Below are 21,446 nucleotides of genomic sequence, written 5' to 3'. Positions count from 1 at the left end.
ACCCCGCTGCGCCTTTTTCATTTCGTTTATTTAGGAAAAGCATCTTCTCAGCAGCGTTCGCCGCCCCCCAGGCCGAGCGGGAGCTACGGGGCCCCGTTATAAGGCGGGGGGGGGGTGTCACCCGCCGCCGCGCCACGCGGTGCCGGCTACACGAGGCCCTCGCCGCGCTTGCTGCGCCACACCACGAGTGCGGCGGCCAGCAGGGCGCCCAGGACGGGCAGGGCGATGAAGGGGCCCAGCACGGCGGCGGGGGGGTCGCGCAGCGCCCGGCCCGTGGGCGAGCAGCTGCGGAAGTAGCGCCGGTGCAGGCCCACGAAGAACTCGTCCACCAGGCGGTTGGGCCAGTAGCAGGCGAGCTTCTCGGCCACCAGCGCCGTGCAGTTGGTGAGCTCGCCGTAGGTGCTGCGGGGGGACACACACACACACACACACACACACATACACAAAATGCCGGCACCCCATCAGCGCCGCCCGGGCCGCACCCTGCTGCCAGCTTGCCGCCAGCTCCTTGCCTTGCTCCCCAAATCCCCCTCCCCCCCCGCTCCTGGCGGCAGGGAACCCGGAGGAGAAAGAGAAAACTCCATCAGGAAAAACCCTCCCGGCCCTCCATCCACGTGGGACGGGCAGGGCACGTTCGCAGGCAGAGGCCTGCCCGTTTTCCCCGTCCGGGTAATTCCCAGCGCCGAGAGCCGGAAGAGCCCGCGCTCCATCCGCAGAAATTCGGGGAGGGGCTGCGGGGCTCCTCATCCAAAGAGATCGCTTCATCACGTCTAAACGCGGTAATATCAATGAGCCGAGAGCACCGCTAATGCTCCCTAGGGTAACATGGAAGGAAAAATTGCATCCTGTAAATAGGACAAATAAACCGCGATTACAAACCCTGCTGAGACAATTCCTTTTTCCAGCTGTCCTCCTCCTGACATGCTCGGCCGAGCAGCAAACACTGGGCCGAACGGATATCTCATCTTTAAACGAGCGGCACACAAGAAATTGCAGCTCTGAACGCAACCCCGTACGGCWCAGGCTGCTGCAGGCAAAGCCTCGAGACGTTTCTCGTTCAAATCCCCATTTSAAGCAGGTTTCAAGGATCACAATTCCTTGGTGGGGGGCAGATATGGAGGGGAAGTGAGGCTCTAGACAGGTATTTTATTTCCATTTCTTGGTGTCTCGCTCTGTGGGAGTRAAGTCCTTCCCTCCAGAGCCAGAGAGGAGACCCCGGCTTCCCCGGCCCATCACAAGGTCTCTGACGTTCAGCGAGGGAACACCAGGCTCAGCGTAAGGCCGAGATGAAAACGTTAGGCCCAGGMTCTGCGAGCACCCAAGCACGCAGGTGCTCTACCTGTACCAGACTGGGGACAAGGCTGGACAAGATCCGTGGTGCCCTAATGCTAACGCGCGGGGATGCACCATGCTCACGTTCCAGGTGGTCAACGGGGGAAGCGTGCACGGGGTCCCTCCTCCCCACGGGGGCTTTCGGTGCTTTTCCGGCACTCCCGTTTTGGTGCTTTTTGCCTGATAAAGCGTTGGCACGGACAGAGCTCACTGAGAGCGGTCTCGGGCTCCGGGAGTTCAGCCCCAAGTGCTRTTTTTACCTGATTTACCCAATGCCCTGAGGGCCCAGGAAGACTGCAGGAATGTCTTCTCTTAAACAAACCGACGCTTGCGTTTACATGGAGCAAATGGACTCGCGCAATCAAATTAAACACTGCGCGTTCTCAACATTTCCTCCGAGTGACTCAAAGATAACAAGTTTAGTAGGAGCTATTTAGAAGAAAAGCAGGAAGCCAGAGATGAAGAACGAGCTGTTTAATACCTCCAGCTCCTGCTCAACATCTTCACCAAAGACCTGCAGGAGGAGATGGATGGCACCTCATCATGTCTGCAGATGGCACCAAGCTGGCAGGTGCCGGCACCACACCAGAGGGCAAAACCACCATCCAGAGGGACCCTGGCCACCGGGGGGAATGGCCAACAACCACCTCATGAGGTTCACCAAGACAAGGGGACAAGGACAAGGTCCTGCCCCGGGACAGGGGAGAGCCTGGAACGGCTCGGGGGCAGCTCTGCCGGGAAAATCGGGAAGATCTCTACCAGTCTTGCCAACCTGCTCSTTTTTTAGAAAGCCTAATATTTCGAGACAGACGAGATTGGTCAGAATCAGAAGCATCTTTCTTTCTTTCCTTCCATCCTTCCCTTCCTTTTACACCATCTTTCCACTCCATTTTCCCCTCTTCCATTTTGTCAACCAGTAAAGAGGAAGGAAAAACCTAATCTGCCATTTGCAAAGGCTATRTGTATGTGTGTGTATATATATGTGTATATATATATATGCATTCACATACACACATACATAYTTTTTAATCTGGCACAAAAGAAGGGGGACTGAATTGACCCAAGCCTTACAAAAATTGTATTTCTGTGCAAAACGGCTGCAGCCTTTCGCAACATCTGCTCCCCATTTCCAACCRCCCTTAATCCCCGGATGCGCAGCGAGGGTCCGCCTGTACACAGGGTCGTGTTTTCCCGCAAGGAGGAGGCCTGCAGCAGCATAACGCTGCCTCGGTGGCGCGCTGGGAAATGCGAGCTTGGAGCGTTTAGGGAAGACAAACTAAAAATGGGCTTTATTTGCTCCTGTTGACAAGCCACATAAACTTGTAGGGTGGCTGGCACTCCATCCCGGACTCAAAACCTCCCTCTTGGCCCCAAATTCCCTCCRCCAGGAGGCACTTACCCCAGGGTCTCCTCCCAGTCGCACCACAGCCGCGGCCCCAGCGCCTCCATGCTCGCCTGGAACTGGCTCAGGCAGTAGTCGCGGATCAGCTGCCCGTAGTCGGCTTCGTGGCACGCCGTGGCCACGATGAAGTGATGGGCTGAAAGAAAAGCAGGCGTCAGCTGGGCTACGTTCCYGCCACCCAAAACACCCGCAACCCAAACCCGTCGCGGCCCGAGCGGACGCTGCCCTTGCCCGCTTTGGCCRGCGTTTCCAAATCGCTCCGGACGGCTTGTCTTAGACCCCATCTGCAGGGGAGGATGCTCCAGTTTCCYGTCCTAGCAGCTGGAGGCTGGGCTTTCCCTGAGCTCATTTTASAGCAGTTTGTGGTCACAGAGAAATCAGTGCTCTTGCTCCCACCAAAGCGTGAGCYGAAATTTGAAGTTAAACCTATCTGACAGAGCGAAGCAGGAGTGAAAAGCAACCCCACTCTTAAGCAGTCTCTTAAAACCTCCTTCTCTCTCTTTTTTTTTTTTAAGTCCTCCTTTGACTCTTGCAGCACCTTCTATTACTCTTTGAAGTGCTTGAGACTAGATAAGCCAACTATTCAAAACACGGCCTTCCAGGTAAGCCATARATATGTAGAGAAACGGATTTACTCTCTGCTTAACACACTTTGGACTCTAAATTCCCAGTTTTCTGTCTAGAAAAGGATAAGAGTGTGGGGGGAGCTGGGCAGTAACCCCACAGCATCCAGGCAGAGCCCTGTTGCTGCTGCGTAATGGTGCCCTTAAAAATGATGTGTGAGGTCCTTATGGGCTCAAACAGCAGAATTTGGGGCAAGAATACATTAAWTATGGGAGAAGGAACAGCAGAGAAAGACTCTGGCGAGAGAGGCCCTGAGCAACCTGATCTGACCCTCCAGCCAGTCCTCCTCTGAGCAGGAGGTGGGACTAGGTAGCATCCGGAAGTCCCTCCCGACCTGTATCCCTGTGAGTCTCCGATACCTCTGTAMATCTGTCTCGGAGGGTGATGGAGACCACCCCAAAACAGGGTGCAAACTGACTTAGGTGCCCCAAACCCAAACCATGTTGCGCTGGTGCAACTCAACCAGGTTACGAAATCGCATTATTGGATGAATTCCTACACGTCTGTGCACAATTAGTGCGGTTTCACTAGCCTGCAAAGGGAAAATAACAGCAATGTTAAAAAGGGAACGGGGATCAGGCTCAGAGAAAACAGTAGGGATGATTTATGGAGGCTGGCTATAAATAATCCCTCTGCCTTGGTCCCAAAGTGCCAGCTCGTGTCTTTGCAGCTACTGGAGTGCATTTCAGGCAAGCATCACATACCAACGCTATTTTTTGCTATGTGTCAATAGCTCTGTTCAAAAGAGTGGGGCCTTCAAAAATAACAAGCAGCGTGGAATTTAGCTGCAGAAAATTTGGCAGTGATCAAATCGCAGGCTTTTTCAGCCACCAAACGAGCAGTCTCGGAAAGCGGTAACGGCAACGCACCTTGTAACCTTAGYTGTAAGAGGCCAGCGGAGCAAAGGCAGGTGGCTTCAACCCCCGGCCGCTTCTGGCCCCGAGGACGAGCCCCAGTGTGTAATTTCAGCGCGAGGCGAGAGGTTGCAACGCCGGGAAGAGGCACCACCTGTGCATGGGTGCAGCCGCCTGGCTTGCGCCTTCCTTATGYGCAGGGAAGGAGCTCGCGCTAGTCCCAAATTCCGCCTGGCCTTTAGGTGCTGACGTCCTACGGTGGGAACTAAGGACATCGCAGCGGATTCAGGTCGCCGGAGGCAATGGATTCCTTCCCACGGCTTCCAGCGAGGTTTCAGGATAGCTGTGGCGCTTCCCTGAACTCCTGCCTGCTCTGGGCAGGGTAGAAGCAGTGGCTTTTCCCACCAGCATCGGTCAGGAATTGCCTTGCAACAGCGCCAGGGCCTGGACTGGCTCTTCTGTCGGTGTGTGGGCAAGCCTTCATCAAAAATACATTAAGTCCGAAGAATCATTTCTTTTTGGAGACGTTTGGTTGTCAAAAGAGAGTTTCTACTTTCAGGTATTTTCAACGAGAAGTTAATAATTTAACTAAAGGAAAGGACTCCACCAGCCAGGTGCTGGAAYGGCCGGCACATGGTTTTCTCTATCTGCTACCAGACCACGCGGCTACAAACGGTATCAGCAAAATAAGAAACCGAACATCCAAAGACACTCAAGATAGATAGGCAGAGAGCACTGAGCCCTCATCATTTCAGAAATTAAACTGTGTTATTTTACCATAATTTAAAGCTCTCCCCAACTCATACCATCCATAGGTTCGTCTTAAGGCACCTGTGTAAGAAGATCCTGGCTGGAGGCACGTGCTGGTCTTGGATGTTACAGTTTTGAACGCTAAGCAAAGCACGGAGGCTAGGAAGGGAAAACGCCRTAGTTTTCATGAAGCCTGGGCTTCAAATCTCAGCCCCAGCACCTCASGAACGATTGATGGCCAGGAGGCATTTCTTCCCTTCCCAGCCATTCAGATCTGGATCAACCAGTTGAAGAATGACAAGYGATGAAACGCTCTCCACCACCTCTGCAAACTGGAGCAGGGGACTCAAACGAGCCACAGAAATAACGTCCTTGGAGCGGTCGGGCTGCGTTTTAGCCGGGCTTTGAAAACAAGCCCTCCGAGCAGGGCTTGGAAATGGGGGAGCACCCGTGGGAGCTACTGATTTATGAACGATGAAGAACCACCAGACTGAAGCCATGGTATACTTCTAACCATCTTGGTGGAAAGGGGGCAACCCAGAGCTTCCAGCGCTTCTGCAGAACATATCGCACAATCACACGGATTTAGCCCATGGATATGCCAAAGCCTGAGTCTGAGGACRTGGGCAAAGGGAGACCGAACACCTGGGAGATCAAATGCAGCCTCGAGAAGACATTTGGGCGCAACTCAAAGATGTCACATTTGGGTGAAGGCAGAGGTGTCCAGGCTGCAAACGCAACGCACCTCGTACTGCATTTTCACCACCAGATAATGGCTCACAGGAAAAAAAACCCTCCATGCTAGACAGCTGTCAGGACACCRCGAGCCAGCTTTCCCCATGCCGGCGTCACCTACAACGCGCACGYGGCCCTAGGAGGCAGGCGCAAAACGTGGCCTGTCCGTCAACGGACGCAGCGGTCATTCTCGGGAATTTGAGAGCACACCACCGAGGCAGACAGAGAGCAGAGCWAAGATATCTCCAGGCACAGGGAAAGACGCGTGCAAGGGGGAGAGGGACACGTGTCCCGTGGAGAGCAGCAATGAGGCACACATAACGAGGAGGAGAGCAGAGGAACAAAATAGAGATATTAGAGCAGCCATGCAAGCAGGAAAGGGGAACTGGGAGCCAAGGAGGAAACGGAAGGAGGCAGAGACGAACGAGACATGCAAAGCACAGAACAAAATTGAGGAAGATAAAGCCACTTAAGGAAAAATAAAGAATAAGAGATCACGAGAAGGCAGAAAGAGAAGCAGAAGTTGGCTGAATCCAGCCACGCTGCCYTTCACCTTGCTTCGCTCCTCCCCTGCTCCCAGCGCACACGGGTAAAAGTCGGGAAAAAAAGAGGCAAGCACTTCCCTCGCGCCCTAAAGGCAACTCGCACTGGAGAAACCCCAACAGGGAAAAAGCAGGTAGGGATCTGCTTTCTTCGGGGGCTCATTGCAGGAGGTTTTCGCACCCCAGCCCAGCTGGCAGCGGAGGAATCAGTCAGCTGCACGGAGCTGTAAATAATTGAGTGCTGGCATGGCCCCGGCTCTGCACTTCACAGGCCCCATTTGTGAAGGCCGTAAGGAGCTGCTGAATAAATGAGCTCCCAAAGCTGCCTATATCGAGCCTGAGCCGCTCCGAGGGGCATGAACTTTCTATTAAAAGTCTTGTTACGGCTGGCGGCTTGCCGCAAAGCGCCCCGTTCAGCCGCGCTCYAGCCTCGGGCGCTCCGATTCCCCTTGGGAAACCGGAGGGGAGCTGCGGGATGCCACGGATCTGGATCAGGCCCTGTGCCAACATCCCACCGGAGGAATCTCCGCTTCCAAAGCCTTGATTCGTCCCTATGTGCTGCCCCGACACRGAGGGGAGGGTTATCTCCAAAAGGCCAGTCTTTCTTTTTCTCCCCRGGCCATGCATCCATACGTCACGCCATCCATATGTCACGCCACCAACAGTAGGCAAAGATCCAGTCTTGCAGCACAAACCGTGACCTGCTGTGCTGGACAAGACCTGCTCTTCTGGGGAACCTCCAAGAGCATGCTACCCTTTTGTGGTACAAAGWCACCTTTTACTTGAAGAAGGCACCTCCTAACACGGTTTTGTGTTGGTCATCGCAGAATGAGGACTCACACAACTACTAATGAGTGCGTTCTTCTGCAAAGAGAACCACTGATAGCCTAATAAAAGACATAACTTTAAGGATCCTTAATTTGTCTTCTCCCAGCGAACATCCTGAGAGTGTCTGTTAGAAAATGATCGGATGAAAGGCTCTTTCAGGCATCSCAGATCCTCTTGAGTGCCCTGGGATTGATGTCCCAGAGCACCTCAGCAAACATCCAGAAGGGCTCAGCTTTCTGAGGATTAGCTACAGAAAAGTACGAGGAAGTCACTCATGTATCCTGGCAGAAAGACAGTATTGGCCCTGAATTGTTCTAAAAACTTGGAAAAATAACTAGATCTTTGTCCACTGCACCACACAGCCCGGGTTTGCGTGAAGAGCTCTGCACTTACAGCTTCAGAAARTAATCTGATGAACACCTCCTCCTCCTGACTGGAGAACTTCACATGCCAGCTGCAACGATGGTTCTCCAGCAGAAAGCGCTTAGCTTCCTTCACGTGAAAAGTTTTGCATTTCATGTTGCTCTCCCCTTTTTCTCTCCTCTTTTCCTGGAACTTCTTGGGTTCCTCTTGCTGGAGCATGCCACCTTTTCTTTATCTGAAAGCCTCTACTCCAGGGAAACACCAGGGTCTTTGTTTTCATTCTCCAACTAGTACAGACGCAACCTGGCTGAACCTGCCTCTTCCACCAGCTCTCTAACCCCTTCTTTGCAAAAGAAACTATAGAAGCAGGTGGGAAAAAACAGAGTGCACATCATTTAGTCTGCCCATCCCTAGGCAGACAAGAAGAGCTGCAACTAGAGTTTACCTTCAGACGTGTTTGTTAAGCACCAGGAGCTCTTGCTTACTCTCACCCCTGCTCCAAACRTTTTTAACATGAATTCCCTGGCATTTATGCAGCCCGAAGGCAGCAAACCCCCAGGGAAGGCAGAGGCAGAAAGGAACACAGAGTCTGAGGACAGATGAGCATTTCAGGCCGTCACAGGAAACCGGGACAGGAGGTCAAACTGAAAGTGATGCCAGTGCAGAAAGACTGGGTTCCCAGGCATCACGACGGACTGTGTCAACATTTTTTCAAGCTTTGCCATCCTGGTCCTCTGCCATTCGACCTCTGGATGCTGCCACAACACATTTGCACTATGAATACATGGAGCATTTGGGGCRGCGAGTCCCAAAAAAGGCAGTCGCGTTTAGGGGGAACTCCCAYAAGCTTAGCTCAGACCCTGTGTACTTCTCGGCTGGTGGGTTCCCACCAGACCCAGCCTGGGACAGAGCCAAGCCACGGGTGACGCACGGTCACTTGCGACAAGGGCTTCTGCAGATGAAGGCTCCTTTGCTTGCACGCAGCTCAGCTCCCCAGTTAGTTTAAGCTATTATTATCCCGTTAGAAACCTCTTCAGCGATGTGTGGAGGCGGGTTTACTGGAAGAGCTGCACTTTGCAGAAGAGGCTACATTTTGCAYGTATGTCTCAGGGGCAGAAAGCACTGAGCCCGCTTGGATCAACACTTGGGAGCTGGGCCCTCGGGAGGACGGGCCTGGCCAAAGCAGGAGAATTACCCCAACTACCCCACGGCTCAAGGGGCTGAATTTTAACCAGGGGCCACGGGGGCGGCTCATGAGCCRATGGACCCAAGGTTGCACATGAGCTCCCTTCAGACCAGCCTCATGCAAGGCAGCGCCTTGACTTTCACACTCCTCAATCCCCCTGGACCTTCTCACACCAGAAGGAAACCCCTGATGGAGGCAGATAGACAGGATGGGAACCAAAGGCTTTAACTAATTTATGAGCCCTCTTGTTGGCACTCACTGTGCCAAACCCCCTGAGACCCACCAGCATGGCTATAGATTGCCACAATTCACCAAACCGGGGCATTTTGGGACATTTTGATTCCCCCGTGCCCATGACACTCCTTGAAGATGCTGGATGAAGGAAGAAGCTATTTGACTACAGGTGCAGAACACAGTGCCAAAGGGGACAACCAACCCAGCTACAGCTGGACCCACAGGTCTTTTTGGTGGAAAACATTCACATCTTCAGAGCAGACAGCAGAAGAAAACACTCAACTAAAAGTTTCAATGTCTAATTAAAGCCCCAAAGACTGAGGATAATTGCAAAGTGATAATCACAGTAGGACTAGCAAGGAACAAGCAACATGTAGTTAAGCCTAAGAACCAGCAAAACCCTGGACTCAACTAAAATCAAAAATCCTGATATGATCTCCTGGATTTTTCCCAAATGCTGGGAAACCCCATGTGAAATTATTTGCTGCCTCTCAACAGGCACAAGAAGAACACGCTCATGTTTCCCCCCTTAGTTGTTGTTTGTTTGTTTGCTTTCTTTTATCGCGAACAAGCTTTGTGGTTTGAGCCTTGCTACACAAGAAATCCAATGAGAGCCAGAGATCTGGGCCTCATTTGCTGGACGCGCTTCAAGCCCGGCCTTTGCCACAGCCCCGTCCAACGAAACCTGCCCAGGAAGGTACCAACACACGAACCTTTGCTGATGGCCAGCGCACCCAGCCATCTTGGACTTGCGAYCATCTCCGCGGGGCCACTTGCTTCCCCTCCTGGTTATCACCTGGGATAAATGCAAGGCAATCCAAGCAGCAATCAAACCCAAATCAAACTGGCCATCAAAGCCACTTGGTGCCGCTGGAAGACAGCTCAGCATGAGGCCAACAGCCCCAGGCAAGGCGCAGGGGAAAGCCTCCCTGGGAGGGCAGCTTCTGAGCAGGAGGGAAGCCTTGAAAGCTGCTCTGTGCTTGGGGAACATCAGCYGAATTGCCTCAGGCTGCCTATTTTTCCTTTTTCTTACCGGGCAGAGCCGCCTTCGGGAGAAAAGGGAGGCGAGCGAAAGATCTCTAAGGAGAGCAGGTCCCACCAGTCCAGCTCCCTCCGGGGCACCCGGATGCTTTGGATGGATTTTAGCCCAAAGCTGAGCTAAGGATCAGGGCTAGCCAAAACCTTCTCACCCACCAAAATACCGGTGGGAGGGCAGGGAGAGGACATGGGGGGGCGGGAGGTAGAAGAAAAGATTTCTCTATCGGAGTTTTTCATCCGTTTCATCTTTTAATCCCTATGCTCTTCTGACTTCCCCTTCCCAAAGAARGGCAAACAATCCTTTCCTTTGCGTGGATGAGTATGAAAAACATCCAGGTTTGAGGCCAAAAGATGAAAAATTGAAGACGGGGGGGTGGAAGGAGGGTTATGTTTGTTGATCCAAAAAACCGAAAAACACACACTTGAAGCAGCAGAGGGTTTCGTGGGGAACAGAACAAGTGTTCCCAGGACTAAAAATAAACGAATCTCTACCAGCCGCGTTTCCACGTAAACGGGTGGGCTGCGGTCCGGCCCGAGCGGAGAAACCTTGCCAAATGAAGGAACCTGCGGTGCCGCTAAAGACCTGCTGCCGAAGGGGAGAAGAGCTGCTTTCGAGAGCCTCCGACCGCCTTTAAATAAACGCGCCGTGTCCTGACTCTGCTTTTGCACCCCAGGCTGCTTATTTCTCCCTCCTCCTCCTCCTCCTCCTCACCTTTCCTCAGTGGCGTCTGCAGCTGCTATTTCTAACCCCCTCCAAAAAAAAAAGAAAAAAAATCAGTCGTACAAGACGATCCTGATGGGGAAAGAAATTAATGGGGGGGTTGCCACAATATTATTCCTGTATCAAGCAAGAGGAAAGCTCTGCTTTTAGGCAAAGACCCAAGCTGGCTGGGGAGACCCACTTGGTGCCCAGCCACAAGAGGACGAGAATTTTATTCCCGCGGTGCAAGAAAAAAAAGGACGCGATGGGAAACCTCGTCCCCAGCGTCCTCCCGGCCTCGCTTGGTGACTCACGCAAGCTGTCCCGCGAGGGTCTCAGGCCCCTCTTCGAGCTACTCAACCTCCACRCGTGCGGCGCCGGAGTTAAATTAARCCCCCGAGCGCCGGCCAGGGCTGCTATTTCTGTCCCGCGCCCAGGCCTGCTTTGCACAGGGAAGGTATTTTTAAAGCCTCCCCCTCCCCTCCGCCCCTGGCTGTCTCAGCCCGGGGATTTTCGGCACCCTGCGCCGTGGCTGCCCCCGTTCCCGCAGACCCCGGAGCTCCCCTTCGTCCCAGGGAACAGGGCCCTCGGGCCCCTTCCGACCTTGGGAATATTTCAGCTTTGGTAGCTTCTCTCTCACGAATCCCCCTCCGGGGAGGAACACCAAGCACGCGGCGTTCGTCCAGGCTTTTAGCATCTCCTTTGGGATAACTTCCACAGCCCAGGTTAGGCGAGACGAAGGGCGACCACAAAGCTGGCCCAAGAGCAAACCCCGTAGGAAAGATTCAAGGGAGAACTCTCCAAACAAACTATTTCCTTGCTGTTACTCTTCCGAAAAGTTAAAAATATATCCCTTTGTGTATATTTTTCCCCCCTCATTGCATAACGCATGGCAGATATCTCGCTTTCCATTTTCTTTCCTGAATCCCGGATACGTAAGTCAGAAGAGCACCGCGTTACAGGTCAAAAGGACAACCTTGCCTTTCAAACCTACTACACCTGCTTGGCAAAAATAAAGGGTGGGAGAAAAGACGGCGGTGGGACTCGCTGCAGACAGGAGGGCACCGGTGTAGACGTCTGTGGCTCTTCCGAGCCCAACGCTTAACGGGATGTAAGATCTTCCCTGTCTGCTCCCGTAACCAGGCCTGTCCCCATCCGTTGCGAGCTGGACCACGCAGCATATCGTGACACTGTCCTTCAAGCAATGAGATGATACAGTAACGCAACAGGATCGTATAACCGTCTTTGGGACTTTTCTTCCTAACAAATTCATTCGCGATGTAAATCAAGGCTTTCAAAGGGCTCGAGTGTTTGGGAAACTGGGATGGGAGGGAAGTTACTCAGGCGTAGAACGGCTGGGAGAAAAATCCTTGTTGCCAGGAAAAAGGCTAAGTGAAACAAGACAGCACTAGGAAAGTTCAACTTCAGGAAGATGGATATCCCTTTGAAATCCAAATGCGCAGTCAAGGGCTTGCTTGCGCTTCTCCTGCTTTGCTAAAACCCAGGGAAAGCTCCTTTTGGAAGCGGTTTGCCAGCCCTGGTCTCGTCTTACAAGCTGGCACCAGTACCCCGTAGCTCTCGCTCGGAGTCGCGCTTTGGAGGAGCAGCAGGAAGGCTCGGTCAGCCTCCCATCAGTGACCCCGACTGCCAAAAGCTTTGACAGCGAAGCCCCTCAAAAGAGGCCAAAACAGGCCAAAACGGAGTGGGGCGCATTTTTTTAGCATCAGCTAACCCTCGTAGTTGGCAAGGTTGGAGGCAAAGGAAGCATTAGGCCGAGATCACAGAGTGCATCTAAAATGCTAATTGTGTTTTGCATGTCCATTAACTACACAGCCAAGTGGAACAGGTTTTAAACTGCTGAGCAGCTAAGGCTCTGATTCAGCAACGCATATAAGCACAGGATTTGCCTTAATGGCACCGGTAAACCCATGCTTAAGCAGTGGCTGAGCGAGCCGAGGTCCCAAAACACCCTCATGGGAAGGCAGCATTAAGAGTGGCGAGTCTGTGTTGCTTTCAAAAGCTTGCTGGGATCCTGTGAACGCTCTCCCACCTCTGCATTTAGAGGAAGGAGGTTAGAAGCTCCGTTTCTGAAGGGATACCAGAACGGCTATGGGAACAAAGTCCAGCTTGCCAAACGGACTAAAAGGGCTTTGCTTGTTTAGCCTTGCAAAAGCCACGTCGGAGACAATACGATGATGCTTTATAAACACTTCTGGGGATAAACAGCACAGGGGATGGAGACTTATTTATGGTAAAAGACCGTAACAGGAGAAGGTCAAATGGAAACAAATGGCTCATGAATAAACAGAGGCTTGAAAGCAGAAGATGCTACCAGCTGAAGACCTAAAGCCGGCCCTAGTCCTCTACAGAAGCGCCAGCACAGTGACTGCAGCAAGCCCTGTGCGGATGCTCCCCTCGCTGTATCGACAAATAGGACGTGCAACACCAGGATGGCTGCAACACCACTGGTGTCCCAGGCTAAATCCATCCCTATTTTTTGGCAGTCAAAAGCCTGTCTGATGATGGTTTTCTAAACGCAACTTCTAAGATCTGCTTTGAAGCACGATATTGGGGACCCAGTTTTTACTGATGCACTGTAGAACGTGTGATCTCCTGTGACTTTCTTTTCCTCCACGCTGAAACCCCACCGTACTGCGGTGGCGAGGCGAGCACAGCGGCCTCAGCCACCGCTTGTCTTCATAAACTCAAACCGAAGGCCAGAGCCCCGTGTCCTGCCTTGACCGACAGCTACGCTGCTCCGCGCCTTCAAAAGGAGTTGGGCTGGACCATGCTCCGCTGCACCTGGCAATAAGCTTGGCGGTTATGTCCTTAATTAGAAGGGCTTTGTGAGCGGCTGAGCTAACGAAGCCTGGTTTTCTACAGATCTGGCGTCCTTTGCCCTCAAGTCTCCTCCCCATACCGCATCTCCTTGCCAGGTCCTGGATACCTCTCAATGCCCATGTCAAAGAGGCCACATCATAGCGAAGACCTTCCTGCCTGTCCCCGAGCTCGGCTGCCTCTCATGGGAGGGCGAAAGCACTTGGGAGGCCAAAATGAAAACTCTGCTTGGTGTCCCCAGGAACCCTTCGTGCCTTTTGCGGTACTGGAAGACCACTACGTGTTCCCCATGTCTCTGCCTCTTTAGCGTTTACAATTCCTTTTTTTTTTTAATCTTATCTCATACATCGTGCTTTCTAGACCTCTGAATACCGAGTTGCTAGCTTGCTTATGGGAATACCACGTCAAAAGCTTTAACCTCAATACTTGCTATGGCCTCCTGGAGTCTCCAGCAGAAAGCAAAGGCAGGGAGCATGCTTTCCTACCACAGCCCAAGGTCGCTGCGGTCATTTTCTAGAAGATGCTGCTGTTTTTCCTTCATGCTGAGCCCAGAAGGGCCAAGTCAAACAAGGGGAGGGATCCCTAAGGACGTCACTCTGCTCACACCGCGTTTCACCTGCTCCGTCCACAAATAGCCCCCACCGCCCTCCCGCTCAGCGGGGCTCCTGCCTTTTGCCCCGTYGCCCTCCTCCCCTGCTCCCCATGAGCGCAGCGCTCGCCCAAACCTGGCCTTCCGGGGAGGACAGATCCCCTCAAACCAACCGCCTGGAAATCCCCTGCCTCACCAGCTTAGCGAGCCGCTGGCTGAAGAAGAAGAAACAGAGCCAAACAGGCATCGCTCTCGCACCGCAATCTCGTAGGGAGGAAGACGGACCCATCCCCGGCGACGCGGCAGCCCGTTCCCTCTCCCCCCCCGCACGGCACCCCAAACCCCTCCTCGTCCTCCGACCCCCTCCAGCCTCGCATCCCCCGGCCTAGGGGCCATGGTGCGCGTCTCCAACTGCCTTCCTGCTCCAGCAGATCCCTGAGCAGCAACCAGCGCCCGGCTAAGGGCAAACCCCTGGGGAACTTTCTTCCCCGGGGAAACGCTCGGATAACTGCGGAGAAGGAAGGCGCGAGGCCTTCCCAGAAGCAAATTTTGTCAAACGTTTGAACCAGCTGCTTTCAGAGAGGCTGGCAGCTCTTGCCTCCGCCCCAGCGCCAGTAACCGGGGCAGAGGCGCTTCAACCCTAGCGATAACTGCACAAACGTAAACTGTCAAACCATCAGCTCCATGTAAAAATCAGTACGATTCTTAGCGGACRCGACAGTAGGTCAAAACGGAAACCCAAATGGATCCTCGAGTTTTTACGATTCTCGTATTCAGCTCTATGCAAAACATCTAGTTAGTGCTGGATACATCGAGTTAGTGCTGGATATCTTTTTTTATTTCCCTTTGGGTAAAAAAATTACGGTGAAGAACAGCTCCAGCAGGAGGGTCTCGCTGGATAAAATCCCCCTTTTCTACCCTGATTTAATACGTGAGATTAAAGATGGCTCTAGGTTCTTCATGGAAAGGACGTGCAAGTCCAGCTCTCCTAAGTATAAAGGTGATTAGTTTTCTGAAGATTTGGGGGATTTAAGAGATGTGGAAATGCCGTGGGATGAAGCAAGGCTCCAAACCCACTAAATTACTGCAACAGGCAGCGACTCACAACAGTATCAAATAATTGGGTCAAGTTTCTCTCCTTGCCTCAGTGGCCCACATGTATTAGCAAAGGTACCGGTATGCCCCGGTAGTGGCCGGACTAGGACATTTTAAGAAACAGGACTTGTCTTGAACGTCCCTAGGCTCGACTCTGTGCAGGAGAGGATGGCAAATACTTCTCTTCCAACACACAAAACTAAGGGAACAGCTGAGAAGGGGCAGAAGGAAAACATGAATTAAAAAATCAGACAAGCCGAAAAGCAAACACCACCTGACTACAAATCAGGAGAGGCAAAAAATGGGCACGAACAGACAGAAAGATAATTATATCCTCAATGCACAGCATGGTCTTAAAAAAAAAAAAAAAAAAAGTCCTGCCCACCCGTGTTTTGCAAACCCCGCGCATGGCGGGGAGCGATTTTTGGGGGCCGAATTCCCGCAGCCGGGAGAGCCGCCGGGAAGAGCCCAGAACCCCAGGCGATGGTGGGAGCCGCTGAGGTGCCTTCACCCAGGACCTCGCGCAGCGGCTTTCGTTTGGCCGTTTTGAGGATCCACTTAAAGATCTCGAGAATGCGCTAAAGCCAAATGCTCCGGACTATTTCTTTCCTTTAGCTATTTTCATTAATTGAGAGCTATAATAAGAAAAGGCAAACGAAGACCAAGGTCAATGCATCAAGCATCAGTCCAGAGACGTGCGCTGGTTCTGTAGATTCAGTTTTCGAAAGATTCATTCGCATTAAATCGGGAATATTTGGTTACGGGTGACGACGTACCGCTTCATTTAACCACCCCCAAGATAAAAAAGTGGTTCTAAGACAAATATTATTCACTGAAACAAACAGATTGCCTAAAAAGAAGGAGCAAAATAAATAAATAAAATGCGGTAAGGAGAGAAACAGAACAAATAGCTGCGTTGCCCCAACGGCGCAGTCATTAGAGGCCGCAAAGAGGAGAAACTTGCCTAAATACTTTCAAGATACCCTTTCCAGACTAAAATCTCCCGGTGAGCCACGTGAGCAGCCTGGGAACAATTTCTTTGACTTTTTAACGTTTTCTTTCCTTACGAATGAATAATGCAAAGAGACGGTAGCTCTCTCTAATTCGCCCACACGAAGCACTGCGCTTTTTCAGCGAGCGGTACCTAAAAAGTACGGCGAGGCCTCCGATGACATGGTTTATGGGCTGCTGAAATCGAGCGCTGCCGGCGATTTCTCATCTCCTGCAAGCGCGGGGCCCCCTTCGGACGCAACGCACGGGGCAGCGTCCCGCGGCGCCGCTTTCCCACGGCGCCAAACTCTTCTTTTTTAACCCTGAAAAGTTCAAGCTGTAGAACGGACATAAGGGGCTGAAACCATTAAGCTGTTCTGACAGCCGCATCCCTGCTTTTGCCTGAACGACTGGTTTTGCCGTTGGCGCCCAGGCGGGCACCGTCCCCGACCCAGAAAGAGCCAGAYGCCGCCACGGGGATTTTTTTGTTTTTTACTTCTTTTTGTGAATGGGGGTCGCGTACGGCGCCAGCGCCCCACTGGCCCCGAGAAACCACGGGTTCGGCGGCGCAGGGCGCTCTGCCTTCCCGCAGCGGGAATCTGCCTGCCAAACCCGAGGGATTRTTTGCCTTGAAAAGCAGCAGAAGAGCGCTAGCTGCCTCTCCGAGTCCAAATGCACCCGCGTACCTCCCCACGCGGTTTTAAACGCTCCTCTCTCCTGCATCCCTGTTATTTTACGGCATCCTCAGTCCTCACTCTGTGCAGGATCAAACGCTTTTATATTTCTGCATGCTGGCCTTGCGGTGACCTGGGGCGAGGATCAGAAAAATCAGTTTTCTATGCTACGGGGGCAAAATTCCCATCTAACGTCCCATTAATATCAACGGRGCTTTGCAGCCAGTTATCAAGGCAGAAGGAGCTCGCTAAGGTCTAGCAATAACTCAAAATTTATACGTTTAGCTTTCAAAGCTCTTAATTCAGCGACGAGCCAGTATAGATTCCCGGCCTTTTGGAAACACGAAGCGTGCCAACCCCATTTTTAGCGAYTGCGAGGCCTCCGATTTCATTCGGGGTCACGGTATTTCTCTTTTCATTAGCCGCCCTCGCCAGGGCCATTACAAAGACGAGATTACGCTCGCGGTACTTGAGGGCTGTTTAATTTGACAGCGTTTCCGACTTAATGGACGCAATTCAATTTCTCAAAGCCGAGGGGACTCCCGACGGGAAAGCACAGCCCACGTCCGTCCCAGCAAACCCCCRCGCCACCGGTTCCCATCCGAGTGGCACGGATGGGAGCGGTACCTATGCCGGGGGTCGTCGYCCGCGTTTCGCTTTCTTGCTAGCGAGGCAACCTGCCCCCAAAGCGCTTCTTTCTCCGGCACAGACGCAGCCCTTCGCCCGCGACGCGTGCCGACCCGGAGAGCCGGCGCGGTGTTTAAGGTGGCGCCTTCCAGCAGCCCGGACGTGGTGAGCGGATGCCCAGCGCGGCGCGATATAGGTAGCGCTCGCAAAGCCCGGCCGCGCTGGCTTTCAAAGTCGCGAGGTTTCTACGTACAGTTAAGACAATTTAAGCCACTCTGGAGACTCCCGAGCTTTTCAGATTGCTGCCTTTTCCCGCCCCGTCGGAGCTCCCAAGCGGTGGTGGCAGCACGCAACGGCACCTGCGACTGCACCTCCGCGAGGAGAGGGAGCAAACAGCGCCGAGGTTTGTTTTGTTGGGTTAAAAACCCACCATTTTCCGTGGCGCGGGCAAACGCAATGCTGGAGAGCACATACAAAATCTGCAAGGGATCAACGCAAAGCTGAGGTTTTCCTGGCGTTATTCCCAACTCCCTGCGTGACACGTAAGAGCACAGCTGCCCCAAACCGGCAGGAAYAGACCCAGGACAGCAGGCCGTTACGTGAAAGTGGAAATAGAGGAAGCGAAARCAAAGACACGCGGGTGGAACAGCATCTCCGACAACCCGCGCGCCCGTTTGCTTCGCGAGCAGCAGCCCCGCGCGTGCAACCCGCCCTTTCCCACGCCTCGGAGTCACGGCGCGTTGTTCCCGGTCCGTCCRTCAGCGCCTGCAATAACGGGTCTTCTTGCGCCGTCCTGCCTGCAGGGAGCTTTCGGCCATCTCACGGATGCTGAAACGAGGTCGCCCCGCAGTAACGGAGGGCAGACGCGCCGCTAAAAATCCCCGCTGCCGGTAACGGCGAGAGCACGCGTGAGGTTCATTCCCTCCTGCCCGCCAGCCTCGGCGGGGAACCGCAGTCAAAGCGCCGGGAAAAGCCCGGTTTTACCTTTCACGGAGTCGCTCMCCTTGGGAGGCGGCTGGACCTCAGGTCTGCTGAACGCGACGGCGGCTGGTTTTAGACAGTCGATATTCTCATCGGCGCGGCTTGCTAAGGACTCGGCCGCCGGCTGCAAAGTCACTGCAAGCCTGGGCAGCTCAGAAAGGCTTTTTTTGCATGGAAAGGAGGCTGAGCGGCTCCTGCCAGGACGGGAGCCCCCGGGCCGGGGCGGCTGGGGGTGCCAGGGCCCTGTGCCACCCTCTCGTGGCCCAGGTCGCACACGAATTTAGGAGGTAACACGTGGCTTTGAGATAACCGAGTTTGGCAGCGCAGCTCACGCAGCTTTAGGTCCTGGGCTCGATCCTGCCAAGGCTCCTGTTGGCGACAGGGAGGATGTTTCGAATTGGCGGCGTACGCTGCCGCGCTCCGGCTGGCTTGAAACGGAGGGGACCAGCCCAACGCAGGCGCAAAAAGGACCACGAGCATTAAGTTTGCTTCCCCCGTGGTATTTCAGATGCTGTCTAGGCATCCAAGCGGTATCTGTTTCTTCAGCAGCATCGAAACGGGGAAGGACGGCTTCCCCGAAGCGCTTCCGCACGGGGCCGCGGCCACAGCGGGAGCCTGCGCCGAGAAAGCGCTCCCCCAACCGCTGCTTCGCCCAAGGGAGCCACGCGGGCCACTATCGGCAGCAACGGAGACGGCGCTCCCGGAAGAAGCGGCAAGACCTCAYGTCGAGCAGGGCCGCTCCGGGTTTGTCTGCCACCTCCGTGCTCCTTCCAGCCAGATCCTGGCATATCTATTAGCAGAGCCTTTTTTTTTATTATTTATTTTAAAAACACCTGCTTCATCCTCTGAATATAGCAAAAAAGAAAAAAAAAAGGCATCAGAAACCTCAACACCCGTGACTTCACCTCGACTGCTGGCCTCTCTCAGTCGTTACTTGCAATCACAGCGCAACGCAAAACAGAGGCAGCCACGTCCGGGCGCGGGGCTTTAAAGCAGAACGAAGCAAACAGGCTGCTTCCTTTTTTTTTTTTTTGTAACAGTGCAGAATGTGCTCAAAAAAAAATAGCGAAAAGAGGACACAGTGAAAGACAAACGTATCCGCCGCTCAGCGCCGCAATTAGCCGTCATCCATCACGGTGAAGCGGCTCGCACAGAGGGAGCCCTCCCGCTGCGGCAGGCTCCTGGGAACGCGGGAAAGTCGCTTCCCGAAGCCGCGGTGCCCCGGCAGCACCTCGCGGTGCCCTTTCCCTCCCCTTCGCACCAGGCAATCGGAGAGTCGGGACCCCAAACTGAAAGCGGGACAAGCTAGGAGAAGGGAGGTACGGCCGAGGGATARCAGTGCTCCCGCACTGCATTCAAGCTGCTTGCACACACTCTCCCCAGCCGCAGCTTTCTGCTATATTTACATTTTACCAGTTCCTATAAGCGACACGTGACATTGTGAAGGTTGGGAGCGGGCGGCTTTGCTGTACGGGYAGGTTTTACTCTGGATTTAGGGCGCTGCAGCGTGTTGCTCCGCTGCGGGTTACCCGGCCTGGGAAAGCCGCTTGCCTCGACCGGCAAGGCCACCCCAATCAGCGAAATAATCCCAGGGAATCCCACTCACAACTCAAATACTCTGCTTGCAGCCGGAAAAAAGCGGCCCACGACCCATCCCCGTGGCGTTAGGTCTCCACGGAAGGTAAGGAAGCACGAGGGGCCGGATGTTTTTTAGGATTAGGCTCTCATGAAACATCTGAAAGCATCCCCGACCGGACTCTATGCTTTTTTTAGCAGATTACTATCGTATTTAATTTGATCCTCTTGCACGAGAAACACGGAGGCAACCTCCGCTTTACCCGCTTCCAGGCAAGAAAGCGGCAGAAGCAGATTTCTAATTTGCCTGCAAAGAAAGGAAACGGAAAGGGACTAGAAAAACACAGCAGAGAAAAGTCTAAGAGAATCAGAATTACTAATTCCTGGCACTAATATCAGCCCCCCCAAGCACTCTCTGATCCAGAGGTTTCCGAATAGGACTGTTTACTGTTTCGGCAGATACGTGGAGCATTTCTCTACGACCGAAGGTGGTCTAACCGTGCTGTCTTCTGTTTCCCGGTGAATAGTCACAAGTGACGAAGTAGTAAATAGTTAATTAAGTTGTACAGAGAAGACCATTATATGCAGCAGAGCTCGATACATTATTTACCAGGGTTCGAAACAGAAAAAGAGCACRGGAGAACTGATGAGAGAAGAAAGAAATCTAAGTTTCCTCAAGCAGTGCTTCGGTTTCATGCAAGATCAGCGTTACAGTGACGGTATGTGGTTTCCCTTTTAAGAYTCAAGTAAGCTTAAATAAATACGCTTCTTATTCGGAGCACTACCAGCACAGGATCTGGGCTTTTCACTGCACTTATTGAGGCACTTACATTACAAAACCACGAGTCTCTACCTGTTGCATCTGAAACCCCACRAACATCAAGGAACGCTGGAGCACACGGAGCCACGTGAAAAATAACCGTGCCACGYGAGAATTTGCAAACTGATTTTAAGCTGAACCACCTGAAAAACCAGGAGCGTCTAGGGAGTTCRAAACCTCCGTGATGGAAACAGTCGCGAGAATGAACACTTCCAGATAGGTCCTTTCTGCGTGCCTAGTTCCGATATGGGAAAGAAAGAAAATCCTGGAACAGCCTCCCAGTAATTAATCTGAACTTCTGAAGGAAAGGGCAGAGGAGCTCAGCCGAAGCAAGCGTGCTTTAGTAAATTTAAGTTATCAAAAGRAATACCGCAGGCACAGCGGCAGTTTCAGGTAGCGTCATCACCCGGCATATTTAGAGGCTGCCTTGGACTTTTTATCATTCCCGAGCGCTTTCTACCCGGTTCTCCTTCTAACCTCCACCTGCCTTCACTACTGCCTCGGCAAAGCCAGCGACGGGGCCCTGCGGAGCGCAGAAGCAGCCCGGTCCGCGGGAGCAGGGGAGCGGCGCCGCTCGCCCCTCCCGCCCCGGCCCCGGCCCCGGCCCCGGCCGCTGCTCACTCACCCAGCACGAAGCAGAGGAAGCGCCGCGGCAGCAGAGCCATGCGC

The 21,446-nt window shown here is 53.3% G+C and overlaps 1 protein-coding gene across 1 annotated transcript; it reads right to left on the bottom strand.

The window, feature by feature from the left end:
* Window positions 1–19: 19 nt before the first annotated feature.
* RAMP1 (receptor activity modifying protein 1) lies at window positions 20–21,442 on the bottom strand. The gene is made up of 3 exons (XM_026088533.1): window positions 21,403–21,442; window positions 2,732–2,870; window positions 20–402 (listed from the first exon to the last, which is right to left on the bottom strand). The coding sequence occupies exons 1-3, from the start codon at window positions 21,440–21,442 to the stop codon at window positions 147–149; spliced, it is 435 nt and encodes a 144-aa protein (XP_025944318.1). The 3' UTR covers window positions 20–146.
* Between the last annotated feature and the right edge of the window lie 4 nt (window positions 21,443–21,446).

Source organism: Apteryx rowi, unplaced genomic scaffold (genome assembly GCF_003343035.1).
Source record: "Apteryx rowi isolate R43461 unplaced genomic scaffold, aptRow1 scaffold_12, whole genome shotgun sequence".
NCBI classification, from domain to species: Eukaryota; Metazoa; Chordata; class Aves; order Apterygiformes; family Apterygidae; genus Apteryx; species Apteryx rowi.
The sequence above is the reverse complement of the archived record's forward strand: the minus strand, read 5'-3'. Positions and strand labels throughout refer to the sequence as shown.